At 30.4% G+C, this 21,946-nt stretch overlaps 2 protein-coding genes across 5 annotated transcripts; both read right to left on the bottom strand.

Moving 5' to 3' along the window:
* Positions 1–1,150: 1,150 nt before the first annotated feature.
* LOC100808991 (protein TPX2) lies at positions 1,151–8,490 on the bottom strand. 4 transcript variants are annotated; one of them, XR_414203.4, is made up of 19 exons: positions 8,162–8,489; positions 7,889–8,053; positions 6,931–7,017; positions 6,179–6,320; positions 5,748–5,853; positions 5,062–5,112; positions 4,620–4,717; positions 4,443–4,518; positions 4,290–4,352; positions 4,050–4,133; positions 3,841–3,899; positions 3,658–3,739; positions 2,971–3,036; positions 2,815–2,877; positions 2,517–2,594; positions 2,102–2,178; positions 1,841–1,994; positions 1,473–1,499; positions 1,184–1,384 (listed from the first exon to the last, which is right to left on the bottom strand). XR_414203.4 is itself a non-coding variant. In XM_006579556.4 (17 exons), the coding sequence occupies exons 1-17, from the start codon at positions 8,352–8,354 to the stop codon at positions 1,976–1,978; spliced, it is 1,509 nt and encodes a 502-aa protein (XP_006579619.1). In that variant the 5' UTR covers positions 8,355–8,489; the 3' UTR covers positions 1,581–1,975. The 4 variants fall into 4 exon arrangements, 1 of the variants encoding a protein (XP_006579619.1); XR_414202.4 differs by having other exon boundaries at positions 1,151–1,499; XR_414204.4 differs by lacking the exons at positions 1,184–1,384; positions 1,473–1,499 and adding an exon at positions 1,581–1,788 and having other exon boundaries at positions 1,892–1,994; positions 8,162–8,490.
* Positions 8,491–18,167: 9,677 nt separating this feature from the next.
* LOC100808455 (transmembrane protein 64) lies at positions 18,168–21,742 on the bottom strand. Its single transcript, XM_003525509.5, has 4 exons — positions 20,942–21,742; positions 20,503–20,739; positions 20,185–20,402; positions 18,168–18,595 (listed from the first exon to the last, which is right to left on the bottom strand). Exons 1-4 carry the CDS (start codon positions 21,212–21,214, stop codon positions 18,415–18,417), a joined length of 909 nt encoding a protein of 302 aa, XP_003525557.1. The 5' UTR covers positions 21,215–21,742; the 3' UTR covers positions 18,168–18,414.
* Between the last annotated feature and the right edge of the window lie 204 nt (positions 21,743–21,946).

The raw sequence follows: 21,946 nt of genomic DNA, 5'->3' as shown, positions 1-21,946 counted from the left end.
TTTTAAAGAGATTGGATTTTGGTTCAGATCGATACTATATTTTCGGAATCATTTGAGCCGTGTTGAGCCGTAGAATATAAAATGTTTAATATAGAAATTCATTTGCTTACGAATTTACAACTTAGTGACCGACAATCAATTTATCAAAATCAAATGCAATGAAACGAATAATTAAACAATGATCACTCTTCAGTATTCATACTCGCCTTAGTTCTAATCCATAGTCATTACGAGAAGAGAAAAAACTTGGGAGTATATTTAAAGAAATAATTGAACAAGTGTAAGTCTTCAACTCTTCATACATGTTAAAAATGGATACCAGCATTATACTCTTCATAATCTTCAATTAGGACTTTCTGTCTAACCATAATCATATCTGTTTCTAATCCCTTACGACTTAGGAGTATAGTGCCTGAACTGAAGTTTATCAATCTTGTTTATAGTGTTAGTATGACAAAGTCAAAAAACTTAGTCCGGCCAGAGGTGGATTCAGTGACATTAAACTTCCAACAAATCATTCAGCCAAAAGCATTAAAACAATTTCTCACCGAAACTCTGGAGTATAGTGCCTGTCATTTGGATTAAATGAAACGCGTTTACCATCTTTGGAACACTCGAATAAAAATCCGGGCTTTTGTTTTGTACCCCTTTTGAGTGAGTGAGAGCGGTAGTGTGTGGCAGAGAGAAAATTTTTATTAAAGATGAGCAGTCATATTTTTCGATAAAAATATAAAATAAATTACAACAAAATTAAGGTATGAATAGAAAATATAGGGTTAAAAAACATCCTAGAATTCCTCGCACTCCATGCAATGCAACGTTGTCGATAATTTGGTCTTGACTAACCTCTTGGAATGTATCTCCTACCGCCGAGGCACGTCAAACCTAGTATATTAAATTTGAACTGTTACTTTTCTTACATCATGCGTTCATTTTTATCTATTTTATTACTTAAATTTAATTTATCTCAATTTGAATTTTCACAAATTATATCAAATTAATAGACACAAAAGTGTCTTCAATTACAAATTCTATTTATATAACTTCCTCTTCAATTTTTAAAATTCATTCCTGTTGATCAATCCCAATATATTAAATTTAAATGTTCAATCAAGATTGAAGATGTCTCTTAATATGCCACATTTTTTTTTGAAAATGTCATTTTTTAAGTAACTTGCATTTTTTTTTAAAGTCTAATTAGGGATTGTCTAATTAATTGATGTGAAATCGTGGGCCTTCTTACGGAATAGATGACCAACAAACATCTGGTCATCCAACTTGGGCTTGCCTTTTACACAGATTAGATCAGAAGGGAAGCAATGAGCGTTGAGGTTGAATTACGACCAAACTCGGTTAAGGTTAAGGCAGTAGATAGCTTCCCAAACTGTGAGATATGAGAAGGGATCAATACACAATGTCCCAAGTTTTGTACTATGAAGAAATGAAGCTTTAATAGAACAGTCGATTTATACCAAAGGTTAAGACAAGGCCCACCATTCCTGAAAGTAGGAGTAAATAAATTATGTGTTAATGCTATGAAAAGCGAACGAAACTTGCATAAGCTTAAGACAACACAACACTCGCCTTAAATGATATATTTTTTTGAATTATCAGGGTAAGTTAATAGAAGATACAGCTGTGCACCTAGGACTTGTTCATCTCTAATAATGTGTTTGGTTGAGAGGATGAAAATAGATGAGAAATATTTGAATTACAAGAGTATAGAAAGTGTGAGACCCACTTGGGATCCATCCTATTTCTTCTTTATTTCTCTCCTTCCCCTCTTTACTAAACACAAGAAAAAAAAAATGTAAGATTCTGTGTACAGTAAAAAATATACATCTATCATCCGCATAGAGTTGTTAGGAGACTGTCTGATTCAACTATGTACCGTCAATCTTCATGTCAGCAGCAGCAAAAATTCAAGTCTGATGTCCATAACTAAGCAGGTTGCACATTTTCCCTCGTTTTTTTGTCACCGAATTCCCCAGCTCCTGGATCATTTCAGTTAGAATGTTGAATACATAAGCAATTGATTTTTGTTTCTGGGTGTGAGTTAACAATCGTATTAAACATGAAGAGTAGTGTCAACTGCGCATACCTCCTTGCACCCATCAAACTGATGCAACTGCCATTCCCTCGAGAAGTTTGGTTTGCCCTTAACATAAAAGCCTTCTCCTGCATCATGTGTCAGCTAGATGATGAAATTTAGCATTTATGATGAATCACTAAAAGATAGAAATACTGTAACTTTAAAATATTTAATTAAAAGAAGTTATATGAAAAGCAAAGGCTCAACAGAAGTCATGTTCTTCAGACACTGTTATACTTAAATATATTATTACCTCTTGGTCCGGACAAAAAGAATTTAATATATTTTCTTTTGAGTCCTTGCACCAAGAAACAAAGAACTCAATACAATGCCAAGAGGAAAAATAATCCAACATCATTACGTGTAACTCAAAATTATAGAGGATAATTTACTGGAAAAAAAAAAGGAACATAGAGGGTTAAACCTTTCTACACATCCCAGAATGCTGAGGCAGTTTGAAATGAGATCCATTGTTTGGCTGGCCTTCAGATGTCAGAGACAACTAACATTTTGAGAAAGTTTAAAGATTGAGAATCGTTAAAAAATATCTTTATGGTAAGTAACAATACCAATAGAAATTTCAAGTGGCAAAGTTACAATGCAAAAAAAAAAAAAAAGCACTTAAATTTCCCTGCAAGGTTCAAGAGTTAACTCGAGAAAGTGCATCAAGCCAAAAAGGTAGCCCAAAATATCAATTAAAAACGAAAGAAGCATTAATTCACCTTGCTGAAGAGTTCAATTGGGGGGTCATGCTGAACCTCCTTTTCAGTCTGCAAATCAGATTCCTATATGAATTGAAGCAATGTACACAATCAATAAAATTTTCTACCCAGAAAAAAATCATGGGAAGAGAAAATCAATGAAACACTATGGCTTACCATTGGGACTGTTGTTTCATGTTTGCTGTTATGGAAAACACCACCATTTCCTTTACTTGGAAGTATCTGTAGCCAGACATTTTTGGAAGGAAAGACAAAATTAAATAAAATTGCAAACAAGGGGAACAAAAGAATCTGAACTTCAGAATTCTCTAGGATATCTTCCAGAAGTCACATTACTCTCATACAGAATAACAGTTCCTCTATAATAAAGAAAAGAAAATAAGATGCACTAAATAGAGTTACCTCATAATACATTATATTTCATTCAATATTTTTACAGATATTGCCTTTAGGATTGTGTACAATATTGAGTTCTACAGGAAAGTTTTCTTGACACTATCTGAAATAATGCTATTGTCATGTAGATCTGTCTTGAATATGAATACCTTTTAACAATAAATCAGCTTTATAATGATATATCTATGAGTGAATCTTATACTACTATACTAACTAGTATGAAGGAGATAAATGCTTATGTTTCATGGTATAAGAACACTACAGTCTGTGCAAGTTTTGTTATGTTTTCGTTGAGGCATAAAGATTGTATAAACTATTTCAATCAGAAAAATTTTAAAATTGTCTCTCATCCACAGCCAGAAAATATAATTCAGGTTCATATTTTATTCTTTGCTAACAAGTTATTACCATGTTTCTTATCGAAATTTATCATTGCTGTCTCATTACCTTCTTATTAAGAGACTGAGCTTTAAAAATATGAGTAAAACCCAATCCATCATCAGTTGGTGCAGCAGCAGCAGCAGCAGGTCTATGGACAGAGACAGTATTTTGTAGTTAATGCCATTGTTTAATGAACAGCCATAGTTTGAAGGGACATTTATGACTATCACCACATTTATTAGTGATTACCTTCTTAAATCCTTGATTCTATTTTCTAAAGCAGAAACAGTAGTATGCTTGTCCCAACCCTGCAACCAGATAACTTTGGTCTCAGAAATACTAATCATATCTATTGTGTAACAAGAAAGTAAAACAAGAAAAAGCAAATCAATCATAACATACATAACCAATGTTAATATTTAATATTTAAAATTGTATGAACAAAAAGTTAAATTAACCTTATCAGAATCATCATAGTGAAGTGAAGATGACATAGCAGATGTGTGTTGCATTGCCCTCTCCAAAGTCTTCAAGTGAAATTCCTGAGAAGTGATTACAGAAAACCTGAACTTAAAGATATATAACAGAAATAAAAAGAATCCTAATTAATTGTTCAGTTCTTTTCCTTTATAATCATAGGATGGTGATAAATATGGATGAATGAAGAAACTAAATACTGTATCAGAATTCAGACTTACTTGAAATTCAGGCAATCTTGGAGTGCTCCTTTTGTGAGGTAGCAATGAAGGAGCCTCAAGAATCTAGATTGTGAACATAATTTAGAGGAGACAATGGCAACAATGCACCAAATTAACCAAGCAAAAGTAATTATATCTACAGCAAGAACTAACCTTCCTATTTAATGGGCGAGCTTTGAATCTGGGAGCCGGAACTGTCACATGCTCTGCCTCTCTAACATTTTTGGGTCTGTTAAGCACATGTATTTCTCAATGTCTATTATCTTAACTCTTAAGAAGAGAATTCATCATCAAAATTTCAGTGAACATTACACATCCATGATCACAAACCTTATCCTTTGTCCTCTACGTGCTGTTCTAAGGTCAGGCTCCCTTGGATTAGTAAGCTTCAGCTTCGAACATGCAGAGTTTTGCTCAACAGCGACAGCCTGCAAGAACAGACAAATGTATAGAGTATATCATGTGAACCTCTTTTCTACCACCTCAAGAAACAAGATCATATTCCTTAAAGATATGAAACGCTCTTGCCCTTCCCAATTGCAGTTTAGGCACTTAATAGAGGATACCCTTAACCATTAACAAATCCCACTCAACAACAGTATCAAAATAAAATGAATGTTATTACTTCTTTCTGCAAAATCAAATAAGGAATAACATATGAAGGACAAAAATATGAGTACCGTGCAATTCATATGAAGAGGATACTTGACAATTTTTGTATAATCTACATTAACCAAGGGAAGATTCAACAATTCTGCATTAGGATTCATACCATCATTGGTGCCTTGTGGAAAAAATTGGTTTGCTGCTTCACATCAGAAACCTGTCAAAGAGACAATATAGTAAGCATTTCAAATGCCCTGTCTACAATAAATGTGATGTCAACATTACTCAAGTTCCATTTGAATTCCTGGTCCATGTTTCAAGTACTTCCACACTACCACCCAAACATTGAAGACTAAGGGTACATTTGGGAGTAACATTTTGGCAGGGAAAGGCAAGGGAGGACAAAAAATTTAATTTTAAATTAAGAAAGTTATGTAATGTATGTAAAAATAAACAAAAGATTATGGCATTAAGTTTATGGTAACCTATCATTTTGTTTAGAAAATATTTATTAGAAATGAAAAACTTGCCCTCCCTTTCCTTTCCCTCCAAAACCCAACTCTCAAACACACCCTAAATGTATTTTACTGTTACCCATGAAAAATATCAACTAAGCACTCATAAGTTCCTTAGAGCAATTCTGATACGCACAAATGTAATGATTGTAGGAAAATTTTCATAAGATGCATCATTTGTAACTTACTAGGAACTGCATAAAATTTCACACCATTACATAGTCAACTTTAAGATCAATTTCTGGTATATACTTCAAGAAGCCAAATATGAAGGCAGTTTCTTCAAGTTCAGTATTGTAAATCAGAGAGAGAAGAAAGACTAGAACAACTTGCAGACCTTACACAAGAGACCGCCCTCTAATTTTTGCCGCTTGGCAGCTTGACTTTCTACCCCAGAAGAGATAGATAAATTATGTTCATTCCGAGTTAGTAGCTTCTGAAATCTGAGAATGGAAGAGTTGCAAATATAAGGTTATATGGGTTTTCCCCAGAACCAGAAAAAAAAAAAATCAAAGATATACAGTAATAATACTCCAATAGCTGTACTTATTAAAAGAATATGACTTAATGAATAAAATGCCCATCCAAGTTAGCGAGCACTTTAATGCACCCCTTTGAGCAAACAGAGATAATGTAGTATAGTGCAATAAAATGTTACAATTCAAAATAAATGGCAATTCATATTGTCATTCTACTTCTCCCACCCAAGAAAAAAACCATGTCTCTTTAACTACTAAAAACAAAAAAATTATTCTAATTAATCATCACCTTGAACCGATGTTTTTAGAAGGGCGATTTTGCTTGGCCAATTGACTAGCAGTAGGTTTCATTAGTGTTGAACTCTTTGGTACAGCAGACTTAGCCTTAGAATTCAAATTGTTGCTGATTGTCTTACTGCCAAAGGTAAGTCCTAGAAAAAAACAAAATACATGTCAAGCAGAAATAGAATAAACAAGTTGAGGCAGAGGGAAAAAGGATAAAGGCAGATAGATAGAGAAAATGAGAGAGAATCACAAAATCATAATGTCATAAATAACAGAAACAGAGTAAAAAATAATGTCATGCGTTAAACATATAAACTCAAGTACTTCCACCTAACAGCTTAAGCTTTTGGGAGAGTAAGTTATTGGCATAGTATTAGAACCTAAATGACAACAGGAATTTGATCCCTTCCACCATCATTCATCATAATAAAATCAAATATCAGCAAAAGGTAAAGTGGGATCATACATTGTCTCCACCTTAAGCTTTGGAAGAGTTAATCCTTGGAAACAATGAAACGACAGGTCATACCAGGAATTACCATAGCACAAGAGACAATTGCAACATAAATATGGATTACATATCAAACAATATTATGAGCACCTCATTCTAAATTGATGATGCCAAAATTGCAGTCATGAAACTAATCAGTTGATACTACTTTGATTCACACAAGGATTATAAGATGCTAAGCCACTATACAAATTTACAGTCCTCATATTAGCATCTGGATCATGGTATTGGTATCAGATTGTTACCTGTAGGTACTTGTAGGGACCTTGTACCATCATTTTGTTGAATTCCAGCCAACAAGCCAGAGATATTTTCACCAAGTGTTTTTGGACCTAACAATTACAGAGAAGAAGACATCACCAACAAGCCAAGAGTATGTATTTAGCATAGAAAGCTAGGATACATGACAACTGTATTACAATATAAGCCCATTACATAACAAAGTTTTTAGCTTATTGCTTCCAGAGGAATAGAAATATGTACTTGCAGTTATTTGAGAAGGTCCTCAACGAGAGTATGATAATTTAAAAATTACGCTAAGACTTGTACAAATCCAAGCCTGGTGTACAGTTATGCTCTCTGCTAAGTAGCAGGTGGCGAAAACATGTCCACAATCAAGAGCCATAACTTTTCGTTAAAAAAACTTCAACTAGCAGTTAAAAATGGAAACATCTCAATGTACAGCCCAAACAATTATTCAAGCTCTACATGATTAGCAACAGAGGGACCCTACAGGGGCAGATGTACATACAGAACATCTCAGGGCCAGAAAAATGGTTCCAAATTTCCATCCATTTTCTTAACATTAACAAAAACAATACATAAAGTCATAAATTTTATAGTGTTTGGTTCAGTTTATTTTAGAGAAACAAAAAATTTATTTTTGCTAGTTTGGTGAGAGAGCTGCAGAAAGATAAATTTTATTTCCCCAATGTTTAAGCTATAGTAGTTAGTAAACAAGCTAGCACTATAACAACTAATTACAGAACAATCGATCACCTAAGGTGTAAATAATAAAAAATCAAGAATTCAACAAAGAATGAAGCGCTGGCAAGACAAATAGAATATACAAATATAAGCCGGCGAGTTGATTGCAACGTCGTTTTAGTGTACTTTCAGTGAGAACGTGAGTTGCATGAAGACGGAGAAAACTCAACAGAACTAGTAAACGGCATTCTACAAAGTAAACTTGTTGAGCCATACCACAATTCTCAAAAGCCGTGTCCGAAAATCCAATCCCTAACGGAACACTAGATTTTTCATCATCCACAACATTACTCGCGCATTCCACGTGTTCGGACTTGGGCGAATCGCTAACATCTTCCAAGAACAAATCCTCTCTCGCCACTAGCAGCCTTCTCACAAAAGCTGAACCAAAGAAATGTGAAATTTCAGCAGAAACACTGTTTCGCAGAACGATAAATGAAAAAAACGAAATGCTTCGCAGAAATGCGTTAGAGAGAGAAGAAGACTAACGCGAAGGAGGGTAACCAGCGGCATTTTGAAACCAGAGTTGGGCTTCGTGAGCTTCCGAGGGAGTCTCCGGGCGAGTGAAATCGAAGAACCTTGCAGCGTCGAACTCGTAATCGAGGTCAATTTCATGAGCAATAAACACGTGCTCTATTTCTACGTCTTCTTCATCTTCCTCCATAACCATCGTCATCGACATTATTACGCCTCCCAACGACGTCGCTTAGTAGGTGGAGTGAGTGCAATGTGAGTGAGACTGAGCAGGGCTTTGTTTTGAGGGGCTTTAACTTAAAACAAATCACGGTTTTAATTATTATTTATGTATTTTAAAAAGGAAGATATTTAATTAGTGCGTGGTGAAGAGGAAGGTACCATTCTTTACTTGGAAGGTGCCAGAAGGAGACAAAGCACAGAGCCTTGCAGCTTTTTGAGCCTTTTTTTTAATAATTATTTTTCAATTTCAGTATATGTTTTTTTATTGCGCCGGGACCTGCAAACACAATGTGTGTGTGAGACAAGTGAGTAAGGATCCAAATTTTGAATTTGTTATGGTTTTTATATTATAGGACCAATGTATGTATGGGTGTTTGAAATTTGGAAGGGAAAGAAGACGGGGAATTTGATTAGTGTTTTGTCTATGGTGTGCTACTTCTGGGGTGGCATTAATACATTATGTTGAGATATTTAGGATTAGATTAAAGATTATATAACTCGGGCAGCCAGATCCTGTCGACGAGACCACTCTGCAATTTCGGCGCCTGCTCGCTCATTTTTCCCATTCTGTTACATCAAATTGTACTAATATTTTATTTTTCTTCAAAAACCAAAAAAAATAAAAAATTGCAATGTTTTTGTTCTTGGCTACTTGAACTGTAATTTTAAAATTAGATTCAATTACATATTTTATCACTTAATTATTATTGTTCTTTGAATTTTATCAGTTAATTATTTTTCAAATTTTTTTTATTTCAATTTTTTTCACATTTTATCTATCGTTTAAGAGTGTTGGCGTGCCACCCGTAGAATCACGTTGTTTTATCAATAATTTGTAAAACAACATCAAATTATTACCAACAAAATAGTAAATTATGTGAAAAAATAATAAAATATGCAAAAAATTTAAAAAATATGATGATAAAATATATAAAAAAATATGTAACAAAATTTGCAAAAAAATTATAATTGAATGATAAAACAAGTCATCAAGCCTTGAGACTATAACTATAATTACATCAAATCCTGACAATATTTAGCTTAAATAAATTTAATATATTTCTTTAACATAAAATTTACTTAATATATCAATTTTGTGGCAGATTTTTTTAAAAGCGTGATCTAAAAATAAGCCTAATTCCGTTTAAGTTAGACTCATACCTTTTAATAAAAAAATACATATTTCAATAAAATTAAAATATTCAAATTAATTTAGATATATTTTAATTATATTTAATATTCAAATTATTTTTATCAAAATTAATTTCATTAAATTCTAAATTAAAGAGACACTAAATCAATAAATAAAATTACATAAATATTTAATTAACTAAATTGATGTTTAAATCTAAAAATTTCAATATGTTTGAAAATATTTTGAATAAGTTATTTTTAATTTATTTAAAATAAAAATAGATATATTTATAACATAAAATAATTCAACATAAATGATTTTTAATTTTTTAAAATTATTTTTTTGAATAGATAACTTTAACTTATTTATTGGACATGAAGTCAAATTAAACTTAAATTATTGTCTTCTTGCACCTGGATGCTTCTCTTGTCTTTCGCAATGGTGACCAGTATCTGGAGTCCCTAGTATTAGCTGGGTTCCACTCCTTTTACTAATATAAATCCTACCTAGTGTGGAACAGTGAATCAAATGAAGAATTAAGAATTATGTTTTGAGTAAATTATATCAACTCTTCTTCGAATTTGTTGAGATTACACATAGGTTAGATTTAGCAAGTTGTTTAAGTTAGTTTTTAACCTTTTTTTCTAAGAAAAAAATTATTAGTTAAAAAGTTTGTTTAATTTTTTTTAATATTCACAGCAACCATTTCTATATATACATACACAACGTAATTTTTTAAATTATTTATATTTATATTTTAAAATAACAGTAAAAAGCATAGGAAAAAAATTTGAAACCAAAAGATGAAATTAAAATAATTGATATATTAGTAAAATTTTACAAGAGTTTAAAATAATATAATTATCTCAAAATATATTTCATCAATAAAATAAAATTAAAGTTTATATAAAATATATATAAATATTTTGGCATTTATTATTTAATATTTATCAACTACTTCAATAGATTATTTCATTAAACACCTATTATTCAATAAACAATTAATTTAACAATTTTACTACTAACTAATAGCGTTTACCAAAAAAAAAATTTCTAACTGATAGGATTCAACTATTAACAATGTTTTCAGTTTCTAATTAACCTTTCAACTACTTTTCTCAAGCATAACATGAACACTTTTATCATAAAAGAAATGCTTTCAATGATAATTACAATAAAAAATAAATTAACCCAAAATTATACAAATTTTAGGGGAGTTGAAATTCTGCAATGATAAATAAATAGGCCATTTTGACACGTACAACTAAAGTTTTATTTATTATATAACAGAAAAGTTCTATAAGAAAAACTTGATAGTTATATCTATATTTTTTCATGGTAAAGTATAATTTTTTCATGTAATTGTTTTATTTCATGTATTCTTGCTGGTAAATACCTTTCACAATTATTTTAAAATTTTCAGAGATTATTTGTATTTATCATTTTTCAGATAATATCATATTATTATAAACAATATGAATTTTCAAGCATAATTTTTCCCTGCAAAAATAATTGAAATTGAGAAATTTTAGTTATCCTAGAAATAATTAAATTATAAAGTTTCATTATAGGAAACAAGTAATCAAAGGATACTTCTTTCAACCAGTGTTGTGAGATCAATCTTAATCGGTCGATCAAAAATTATTGATAAAATCAGTTTGAGCTAATTATCAAATCGGTCATGAAATAAACTTAAATAATTCTATTTGATCCAATTAGGTTTGATCAAAATCAATGATCTTGGATAGGATTTGGTGACCCAAACCAGGTTGAATAATTTTTTTTTTATAATTCATGAAACTGGCCTTTTGAAATTATTTCCATTGTACTAGTTGACATTTGAAATAGGTGACGAAAGCATGATGATTCAAATGTTGAATGTTTGGTATCCATAATATTCCAACAAAGTTTCTTTGTTATTAAAAAATAGTTTAAAAAAACATTTTAAAAAATAAAGTAAGAGTTCTTAATATGCTCGTATAATATGTTAAATTGTTAATAATTAATTACTTAATAGTATATAATAATATGCTTTTATATTATTATTTTGATCTCGATAACAGTATATAATCACTAATTAACAGTATATAATCACTAATTATTATTATATTTGATCTTAGTATGATTTAATATTTATGTACTTTATACTTTTTCATCATTGGTCGGTTGTCATAACTTCCAACTATTAGGATTGATTTAGTTGAAGAATTTAAGTAATATGTACAAAGTCTTGAATTCTAATCTTATTACAATCATGGTATATGCAGGGGGAAAGTAGCATGCTAAGCGTTGAATCTGCCCATGGCAGCAACGACGAAGAAGGCGGAGAAGTGCGTGTAGTGGAGGAGGAAGGCAGTGCAATTGTAGTAGTAGAGGAGGACGGGGAGGAACGTCAAGAGTGTGATGAGGACGATGAGGACGACGATGTTGAGGACCATGCTCTCGAGTTTCTGCGAGGCGGTGTCGGTAGGGTTCTCAACGTAGACGAGGTTGGCGGTGGTGGTGATGGTTGTGGCGATGAACAACGAGGAGAGCGAGTAAACCAACAGAACCACAAGGAACATGCAAATCGAGACAGGGCTCATCATGCTGATTATCTCCATATATGTCCAGAGACATTCCAGAACTCAATTCCATTTTCACAAATTTTAGGAATTTTTTGGTTTTGGAAATTGTTCTTAGCGCCTGTTATTAACAAACTCCATTTTTTGTGAAGCTTGGGTTGTAATGGGTAGTGCTACTACTGCTGCTAGTTGAAGAAAGTTTTTGCTTCTGAGTTTCTTTCTTTTATGGGGTAATTTTCTCTCACCTGATGTTTTCTGTGCTGCGGATCATGTGGATGTATAATATACATGATCCTAATTTGTATACAACAACAACCAATTCTAAATTACCAATAAAAATTATATATAAAATGGAAAAGATGAAAATATTTTTTTAAAGAAAATAAAAAATATATTTAATTTGTGTGAGTAAATTTTTTCCTAATTAATATATATTTAATTATAAAACTAAGAGAAATTTGAATCAACCAAATTATGATAATATAAATGTTTTTTCTTAATTAATATTTTGAATACTTTATGTTATTTTTTATAGAGAACATGAATAAAATATAATGAATGAGAATTATGTAAATAATTTTTTTCTTGCTTATTATCTTATCATTCAATTAATTTATTGAATATTTTATTTTATTTAACATATAAATAAAATTAATATATAAAATCAAATTATAGACAAATGATGTATTTTTTATTTATTATCTTTTTACTTGTATAAGTTCTTTTTTTACTTAACTAATTTTTTTAATACTTTGTTTTACTCAATATGAAGAATACGAATAAACTAGTTTTTATAGAAGAATATGAATAAAATATAACTAATGAAATTAATGTAAATGTTTTTTTTGTTTATTGTCTTTTCACTTGACTAATTCATTGAATCTTTTATTTTATTTAAAATATCAAAGTATAAGTAAAATTAAAGTCTAAATGTTATATGTAAAATGATGAGGTGGAGTTTTTCTTTTCTCTTTTTCTCTCGACAAATCATGTAAACAATATGAAAATGATATTTTTTTAAGAGGACAAGTAACAAAATCTATATTTAACTTATGGAGATAAACATTTTTATTAAAGATAAAAATAGCATAAAATAAAAAATATGAAATTCATTTTTAAAACAAGTAGGAAGATCTATACTTAATTTATGGGGGAAAATATTTCATCTAAAGATAGAAATTATATATTCAAATATAAAATATTAAGATAACTTTTTTCGATCTTAATACTCCAATTCATGGAAGGAAAGAAGTCTTGACTAATATGGAGTTCAATTGGGGTAAATAGAGTCTGATTAAAAATTATTTCCGTCCAACTTAAGTATTATCCAAAAGATTATTTTTTAAAAACAAGTAACAAAATTTATACTTAATTTAAGGGGAGTAACTTTTTTTACTAAAGATAAAAAATATAAAGATGATTTTTAAAAGCAAGAAATAATATCATTATTTGATATACGAGAATAATTTTTGTTGCCAAAGATGTAAATTATATATAAAATACAAAAGACAAAAATAATTTTTTAGAAAAAACAAAAAAAACTATTTAATTTGTGAGGAGTAGTTTTTTTCCTTATTATATATTTAATTACAAAACTAAAAGAAATTTGAATCAATGAAATTATGATAATATAAATGTTTTTTTTAGCTTAACTAATTTTTCAAAAACTTTGTGTTATTTATTGTAGAGAACATGAATAAAATATAATGAATGAGAACTTTGTAAATAATTTTTTTTCTTTCTTGCTTATTATCTTATCACTTAACTAATTTATTGAATATCTTATTTTATTTAACATAAAAAGTATAAATAAAATTAATATATAAAATCAAATTATGGAGAAATGATGTATTTCCTATTTATTATCTTCTTACTCATATAAGTTCTTTTTTTTTACTTTAACTGATTTTTTGAATAATTTGTTTTACTTAATATGAAAAATATGGATAATAATTTTTTTAATGGAAGAATATGAATAAAATATAACTGATGAGATTAATGTAATTTTTTTTGGTTTATTTCTTGCTCATTTTTTTTTCACTTAACTAATTCACTAAATACTGTATTTTATTTAAAATATCAAGTATGAGTAAAATTAATGTCTAAAATTTATATGTAAAATGATAAGGTGGAGTTTTTCTTTTCTCTTCTCTTTCCATCAAATTATGTAAACAATATGAAAATGATATTTTTAAGAAGACAAGTAATAAAATCTATACTTAATTTGTGGAGATGAACATTTTTCTTAAAAATAAAATGACATATAAAATAAAAAATATGAAATTTATTTTTAAAGCAAGTAAGAAAATCTATACTTAATTTTACGGGAAGAAATATTTCATCTAAAGATAGAAATTATATATTCAAATATAAAATATTAAGGTAACTTTTTTGTTTTGGTCTTAATCCTCCAATTCATAGAGGAAAAAGGCTTTCACCAATTTGGAGTTCAACTAGGGGTAAATAAAGTCTTATAAAAAATTATATCCATCGAATTCGAATACTATCCTAAAGATGATTTTTTTAAAAGCAAGTAACAAAATTTATACTTAATTTAAGGGGAGTAACTTTTTAACTAAAGATGAAAAAATAAATATAAAATATAAAGATTATTTTTAAAATCAATCAATAATATCATTACTTTTATATACGAGAATAATTTTGTTTTCCAAAGATAGAATATAATACAAAAGAAGAAAATGATTTTTTTTTAAATAAAAAAATTTAATTTGTGAGGAGTAAATTTTTTCCTAATTATTATACATTTAATTATAAAACTAAGAGAAATTTAAATCAATGAAATTATTATAATATAAATATTTTTTCTTTCTTTTTTTAGCTTAACTAATTTTTCGAATACGAATAATTTATTTACAAACTAAGAGAATATGAATAAAATATAATGAATGAGAATTGTGTAAATAATTTATTTTTCTTGCTTATTATCTTATCACTTAACTAATTTATTGAATATTTTATTTTATTTAACATAGAAAGTAAAAATAAAATTAATATCTAAAATCAAATTATAGGCAAATGATGCATTTCTTATTTATTATCTTCTTACTCATATAAACTTACCTAATTTTTTGAATACTTTGTTTTACTTAATATGAAGAATATTAATAAAATATAAGTAATGAGATTAATCTAAATGTTTTTTTGATTTATTTTTTACTTATTTTCTTTTCACTTAACTAATTCATTGAATATTTTATTGTATTTAAAATACCAAGTATAAGTAAGATTAATGTCTAAAATTTATATGTAAAATTATGAGGAGGAGTTTTTCTTTTCTCTTCTTCTCTGAGTGAACTATGTAAAAAAATATGAAAATGATATTTTTAAGACAAGTAATAAAATATGCACTTAATTTATGGAGATGAACATTTTTTTAAAGATAAAAATATATACAATAAAAAATATGAAATTTTATGTTTACATCAAGCAAGAAAATTTATATTTAATTTATGGAAAGGAATATGTCAACTATAAATATAATTTTCATAGTGCAAAATATGAAAGATAGTCTTAACAATCAGGTTAACTTTGATCTTCAATTAATAAATTATATTACTTCTGTATTAATACTTCAATTATTCAAGATAGTTTTACACATTGAACTCTTATTTTATATTTTTAGAGTATAAACACTAATTTTGTAAAAGAAGTTAACACAACAACGAAAATCTGTATGTAATTTATATAAAGAAGCTTAAATATAAAGTAATATATGAAATATCATATGTAAAATTAGTTTTTCTTTAAATTGAATCATATAATAATTATAATTCATTCGTGATAATTTATAATAAATCGCCCATACATTGGATGGGCTCTAATACTGGTTTGTATACTAGAATTAGAATTAATTCTAAATTGACAAATAGAGTTCTAAATTAGGATCTATAATTCGAATTTTTTTTGAATATGACAAAAGGATCTGTGAAGAGATATATAGAAAGTTTATTTGTAGTCATAACTAAATCTTCCATTTTTTTTGTAATGCTTCTTAGGGAGTGCATTTTTCCCCCTAAAGGAGACTGAATAAGTAAAGAGGAAAAGTGGATATAACAACTCTCAAAAAGAAAATTCTTTCAAGTAGACACTTGACAAAAGGGGTAATTGAAACAAGCCCAATATAACCTCTATATATTACTTTTATATTTTCTTTCTTTTTCATTTATTTTAATCTAATTATTTAATACTATTATCTTGCGTTTAAATTTGGAGGCAGGGCCTGAAGCTGCTAAGTTCTACACTTTCCGTTCTATATCATTCTTTCAACTTACATGTTAACTAACTTTCTAAAAGAAAAAAAAAAATGCACATTCGTCCATACAAACAAAACACAAACACAATATTAGTACAAGAATGCAAATCTTCAAGAGGGTCAGTAGCAAACACTAAATGTTAAAATAAACAAAGGAGTAATTTTTAATAAATCTATAATAATTATTTATGTTCTTAAAGGTCTGTTTGAATATAAGTTGAAAAACTTTTGAAATTTCTATATTAAAAATACAAAGTTTTTTCCAGTAAAAAATACAAAGCTTTTTCCAGTAAAAAAAACACTCAAAAGCTTTTCTAATTTTATATCTAAATAGGCTCATAAACTTCATCAAAACTATTTTTTTTTCAATATAAAATTATTTACATTATCAAAGTATTAACCCACTAGAGTCAACTTAGTGATGAATGGTTATGGTAATATTCATAAAGCTCTACATTCTAACCTTGTTACCATTCTACATTAAAAAAAACATTACCAAAGTACTGATGTAATATGGAAAAATTTAATTTATAAGTGCAAATATCATCAGAGGTGTCTCTTCAATTTTGTTAACAGCTCTGCTTATAGAGACAACATAAGAATAAGAATAGTAAAGTTTATTTTTCATAAATATTCTTTATCTCGATTTTCTTTCGCAAATCTAACATTCTTTTTGTTTTTTTGGTCAGCGCATCTAGACATTCTTACGTTGTTGATTAGTAGTATAATATAGTATTAACTACATGAAAGAGAAAGACAATTCCTGTTGAGTAAAATTCCACCATGATTAATTGTAAAATTCACTAATAATATTTTCCAAACATGATCACATCATATTTATTAGGCTTAATGATAAAAAGTGTTCTTCTATTTTTATCATTTCGTTAAATCGATCCCTTATTTTTTTAATTTACTATCAGACTTCTCTTATTTTTTCAAAATTTATTATCTGAGTCTTAGGAAAAAAAATTTTAAACACTGATTATCAGCTCTTAAAACGTTGACGGTCATGTGTCCGCATATAATTAATCGTTTAAGAGATATTTATGTATTTAGAAAATATTATTATTGGTAACTAAATTAATTAATTATTTACGTTATTTCCAATTTATCATTATCGATAATTAGATAACTAACAATTATCTCATGAACAATTACCCCAACCCCAATAAACTTTATCCACCCAATATTTCTAAACTTCAGAGTACCTAAAATTCCTAATTCTCAAAATCAAGGAGAACGTGAGATACGTAAAATAAACTAAGAGTCAATATTTAATTTTTTTTTTTGTCTGGGGACCCAAATAGTGAATTTAAAAAAAAAAAAATTGGGATAGTAAATTAAAAAATAGAGAGATTAGTGAAATAAAAAAATATGAAGACTCTTTTTGCAATGCCTATTTATTAACATCCAAATTCTTGTCTAGTTATTCCCCACCCTTCTTCTCCTGGTGAGGCCCCTCCACCATATCCACAATGTGTCCCCCCAAATAAAGTGTTCCCTCATTATGCCATCATATTACAATGTGTCCCCCCAAATAAAGTGTTCCCTTCATCATGTCATCATATTATTGCCATGTATGGTATGGGTTGAATAAAAGCATAGCACATGCGAAAAGCATTTATTTGTCTGCCCTAGTAAATGAAATGTTAAACTGAGAAAGAGAAATCCATGCAGACAAAACATAATTCCTGTAGCAAGTAAAATTGAACGTCTATGGCAAATCAACATATATTGAGGTATTGGAATCAAATCAATGCTATATAGTAAACCGGGAATTTCATTTCATTCATATACAATGATAAACGAGATAGAAGCACTAACAAATAAAACAATTTCTGTGAACCATATATAAGGAATAAGGAATGGAAATGCTGAACTAAACATAGGTTTCGGTCATGTTAGCTTGTTCCTCCAATATCCTTTTCCTTGGTCAACCAATTCCCACTAGTTACAATACATTTGACGGTCAACTCTTCCAATGGAATAATGTTTCCTCATAAAACCACTCCCATAGTAAGGAACTGCTTCATATAAGGAAACAACGAACGAAGCCAGACTAAAACTTCTGGACTTACTGCAACAATGGCTCCTCCTCTCTTTGTAACTCATCAAGCCGTCTCCTAGCATAAGCTGTGAAAAAGATGGTTGTCGCCACCGTTATACAGAAGCCGGCGACGTTGAGAATAATTTGTGGGGCAGATAGAGAATGCTTTTCATGTGAAGCATCAGCCAATGTCCGAATCAAAATTCCACTGCAGAAATAACCAAATTAGTTTCTATTTTTAAACCAGCCAACATTTGAAATGGGTAACCTGCAATAATGGATTACAGGTGTAACATAAAATACATGTCAGATGCAAAGATGAAAAAAGAAAAAACACTAACTAATGGCAAAGTCATTACGATTATTAGATGAAACACTTTTGCAGGAGATAAATTCAAGCATGGCATTGAAAGGCAACATCGAATTTACCGCAACGGTGTTATTACTGACCAAGTAAAGATACATTCTCAAAGCAAAAAAGAACATAATGGAATAAGCCTTTTTTCCCCATAAGAGCACAAGTTTTTTTCCTGTAAGAAAAAGTTAAGGAGGGGAAGTAGCCCTAATACAAGGTCAGAGCAATCTAAAAGCCACAACAAAGGCTTACAAAGAAACTTACAGATGAAAGGCCACAGGTAGAAATCAAACCCTAGTTCCTAGACCATTTTTTCAATATTTTTCAATCCTATCCTACAAGTTAACCCTCGTTGGTTAGGGCTTAGGTATTTGGCTAGTGAGAATCAAACAATCTGTGTTATGCACTTACATTTGTTTTCCTTACCCCCTACCAAAATACAATGAGTTGATGACAAAATGAAAAAAATCTTAGTGACATTCAAAAACAACTGTGAGCTAAATTGATGGTATGGCAGTTATGGTTGCCCTTTCTTGGGTCAAGAGTGACATTGAAATTATGGTAGCATAGGTGACAAAACAGTTATAGATGGTATTAGACAAGGGAGGACAGCCATATGATTGAAAGTCTTAAGTTTTGAATTGTGGAACCAGTTAGGCAACCATAAATACACATAAATACACAACCATAACCATTTAGCAGACAAAAAGCCAGTATATTGATGTATTTAAGAAGAAGCCACACATGCCATGCATGGAAGCAGATCAATCTCTTACTTCTATATAAAGTCATAGAACAGTTTGCGATACAAAGCTCAGGTGATTGATAGCATTCCTAATTAAGATCTAAACGAGGGGAACAAGAGTGAACTAAACATTCAACTGCTCCAAGAATAATAATAATCTACTTCATAGATAACTTACCAATTCTCCAACTCAATATATTCCCCATGGTCAAATTAACGGAAGAACAGAATGTGAGGACACAATACGAACATGCTCACTTATTAAAAATTGCACTTGTTTTAAACTTTGATGACCATAAAGAAATCCTCAAGTTTGGTTGGAAGCATACATAGAGAAATTATACTGCTAAATGCAACCAGAAATTAAAAACACAAAGGCAAGAACAATAACACACCTCAAAAAAATGGAAATAAATTTTGAAGGCATGTCTCACTTTCTCCAATATATTAAAGATTAAAGATTCATCAGTTCACAAATCAATCTTGGATCTAATTTATTAAGAATAATCATGAAAGGAACATATTGCAACAAGGGGAAACAAGAAAACATGGTAAAGCAAGATGAAGAGTTTGCAGGACTCTTGATTGTATCGGTTATTAAAAATTCAAAACCATATATCTAACTGAAACAGCTCTTACCAGATAAAAAAAACAGAGATAAAAAAAACAGTGAATTAGAGAGAGAGAGGAACCCTACGTATAGATTGCAACAAATATTTCCGGCACCATTCCTACCAAGGATCCTACCATATAAGGCCCATACTTAACATTTGTTGCCACAGCACAATAGTTGAAGATTAAGTAAGGGAATGGGGAAATTCTGATAAAGGCAACAGCCCGGAACTGATGAAACCAGCTCCCTCCACCAGCAGATCTTAGAATAGAAGCCTTTTTCGGATACTTCTCCAGCCACCCCTGCATAGGATCACAAAAACATTGGATTCAAATTAGTAAAGGCAATTCAAACACCTGCACACAGAAAAAAAAAAACTCCGATTAAAGACAAAGCATGTACTTCAATTTTATGGTGGAAGAGTTTGCCAATGACAAAAGGGAGTGATACACCAATAGCTGCTGCAGATATAATTAGCAAGAACCCAAAGCCATAACCAAATGTCATTCCAGCCACCCACATGGAAGGGGTAGAAGGCAAAAGTAGGGTGGGGAATACTGCCACAGATGTAAACACCAAAACAGTTAACACTGGAGTACTGAAAGTCTCTGTCTCCCAATTTATAATCGGAATAATCTCCTGCAAAAAATTAAAAAAATTGAAGTATCCATTACAATTCACAAACATTTCAATGTATAAAGAGTGCATAATCAGAACATTCTGCACTCTGCAGCATATTAAGAGTGCACAATTCAGCAATATCATTCTCAAAATCAAAACTTTACAAGAGAAAAACAAACCCCGAATCCAATAATAGCTAGTGGGAGGAAAAAGCACAAACCTTGTCTATGAAATAGGGTCCGACCCAGACAAGCACTACCACAGCCAAAAACCCCAGGAATAGAAACAACACCACCAATTTCACCCAATACCACACGGCGGCTCTTATCGTCGGCGGAGAAGGCTCCGCCGCCGCACCCGGAGGAGAACCGTCGTTGTTGTTGGCCCTCAATTTCACATAGTCCCCATTGCTATCATCGGATTGGATGGTGAGAGTAACGTCCGGCACCACCTCTTCTCTCCGACCACCACCGTCATTCTCGTAATACGTCATCGGAAAATGCAAAAAAACAACAAAACAATCCAAAATTATTGGGCACACAAAAAACCACCCAGCAAAAAAAAGCTTTTTTTCTCTCTTTGTTTATGAATGGTTGATCATGGTCGGTGGCAGCGTTTTATAGCCCAATCAATCAATCATCAGCACCCGCAACGAGATAATCGATTAGGGCACGAAGATGACGATGATGAGAGAAGGGTCACGAGAAACTCGTGGATTGAGGAATGAGGTTTCAATTTGGAAGAATGAGAACGTGAAATTGGCAGCTACTTTTTATGTTTCTGTTTCGGTTTTTCTCTCTTTTCTTTTCTTCACACGCAGCACCCAGGTGAGTTGATCTAATCGAGCTGAGGAGGCACAGCAATAAAACCCACTTGCTCAAAACGGCGCCGTTTCGCTCTACAACGACACGCGGCTTTGGAGTGACGGGTGTTGCAACGGCATCGATCGATGGATTGCTTTCAAAGGAGGAGGCGAGGCGTTTGGTTGCTCCTGCCTTTGCCGTTACTGCTACGTTCATCTCACTCATTGGGGACTTTATAATCCTCATTATTTTTTAATTATCATTTTTAATTTTTTTTAACCATTGAATTTAATCTTAATAAAGTTTTTATTGCTAACCACCAAGCTCGTAAGCTCGTCGTGAACTGGTATAAAATCGTTTCAAATGTCTTGGATAAGGAAATTTTGTCGAGATTCAAATGATATTATTTGATTGAAACATGA

This window comes from Glycine max, chromosome 5, assembly GCF_000004515.6.
Source record: "Glycine max cultivar Williams 82 chromosome 5, Glycine_max_v4.0, whole genome shotgun sequence".
Classification (NCBI taxonomy): Eukaryota; Viridiplantae; Streptophyta; class Magnoliopsida; order Fabales; family Fabaceae; genus Glycine; species Glycine max.
Note: the sequence above shows the minus strand (reverse complement) of the source record. Positions and strands in the feature narration are given on the sequence as shown.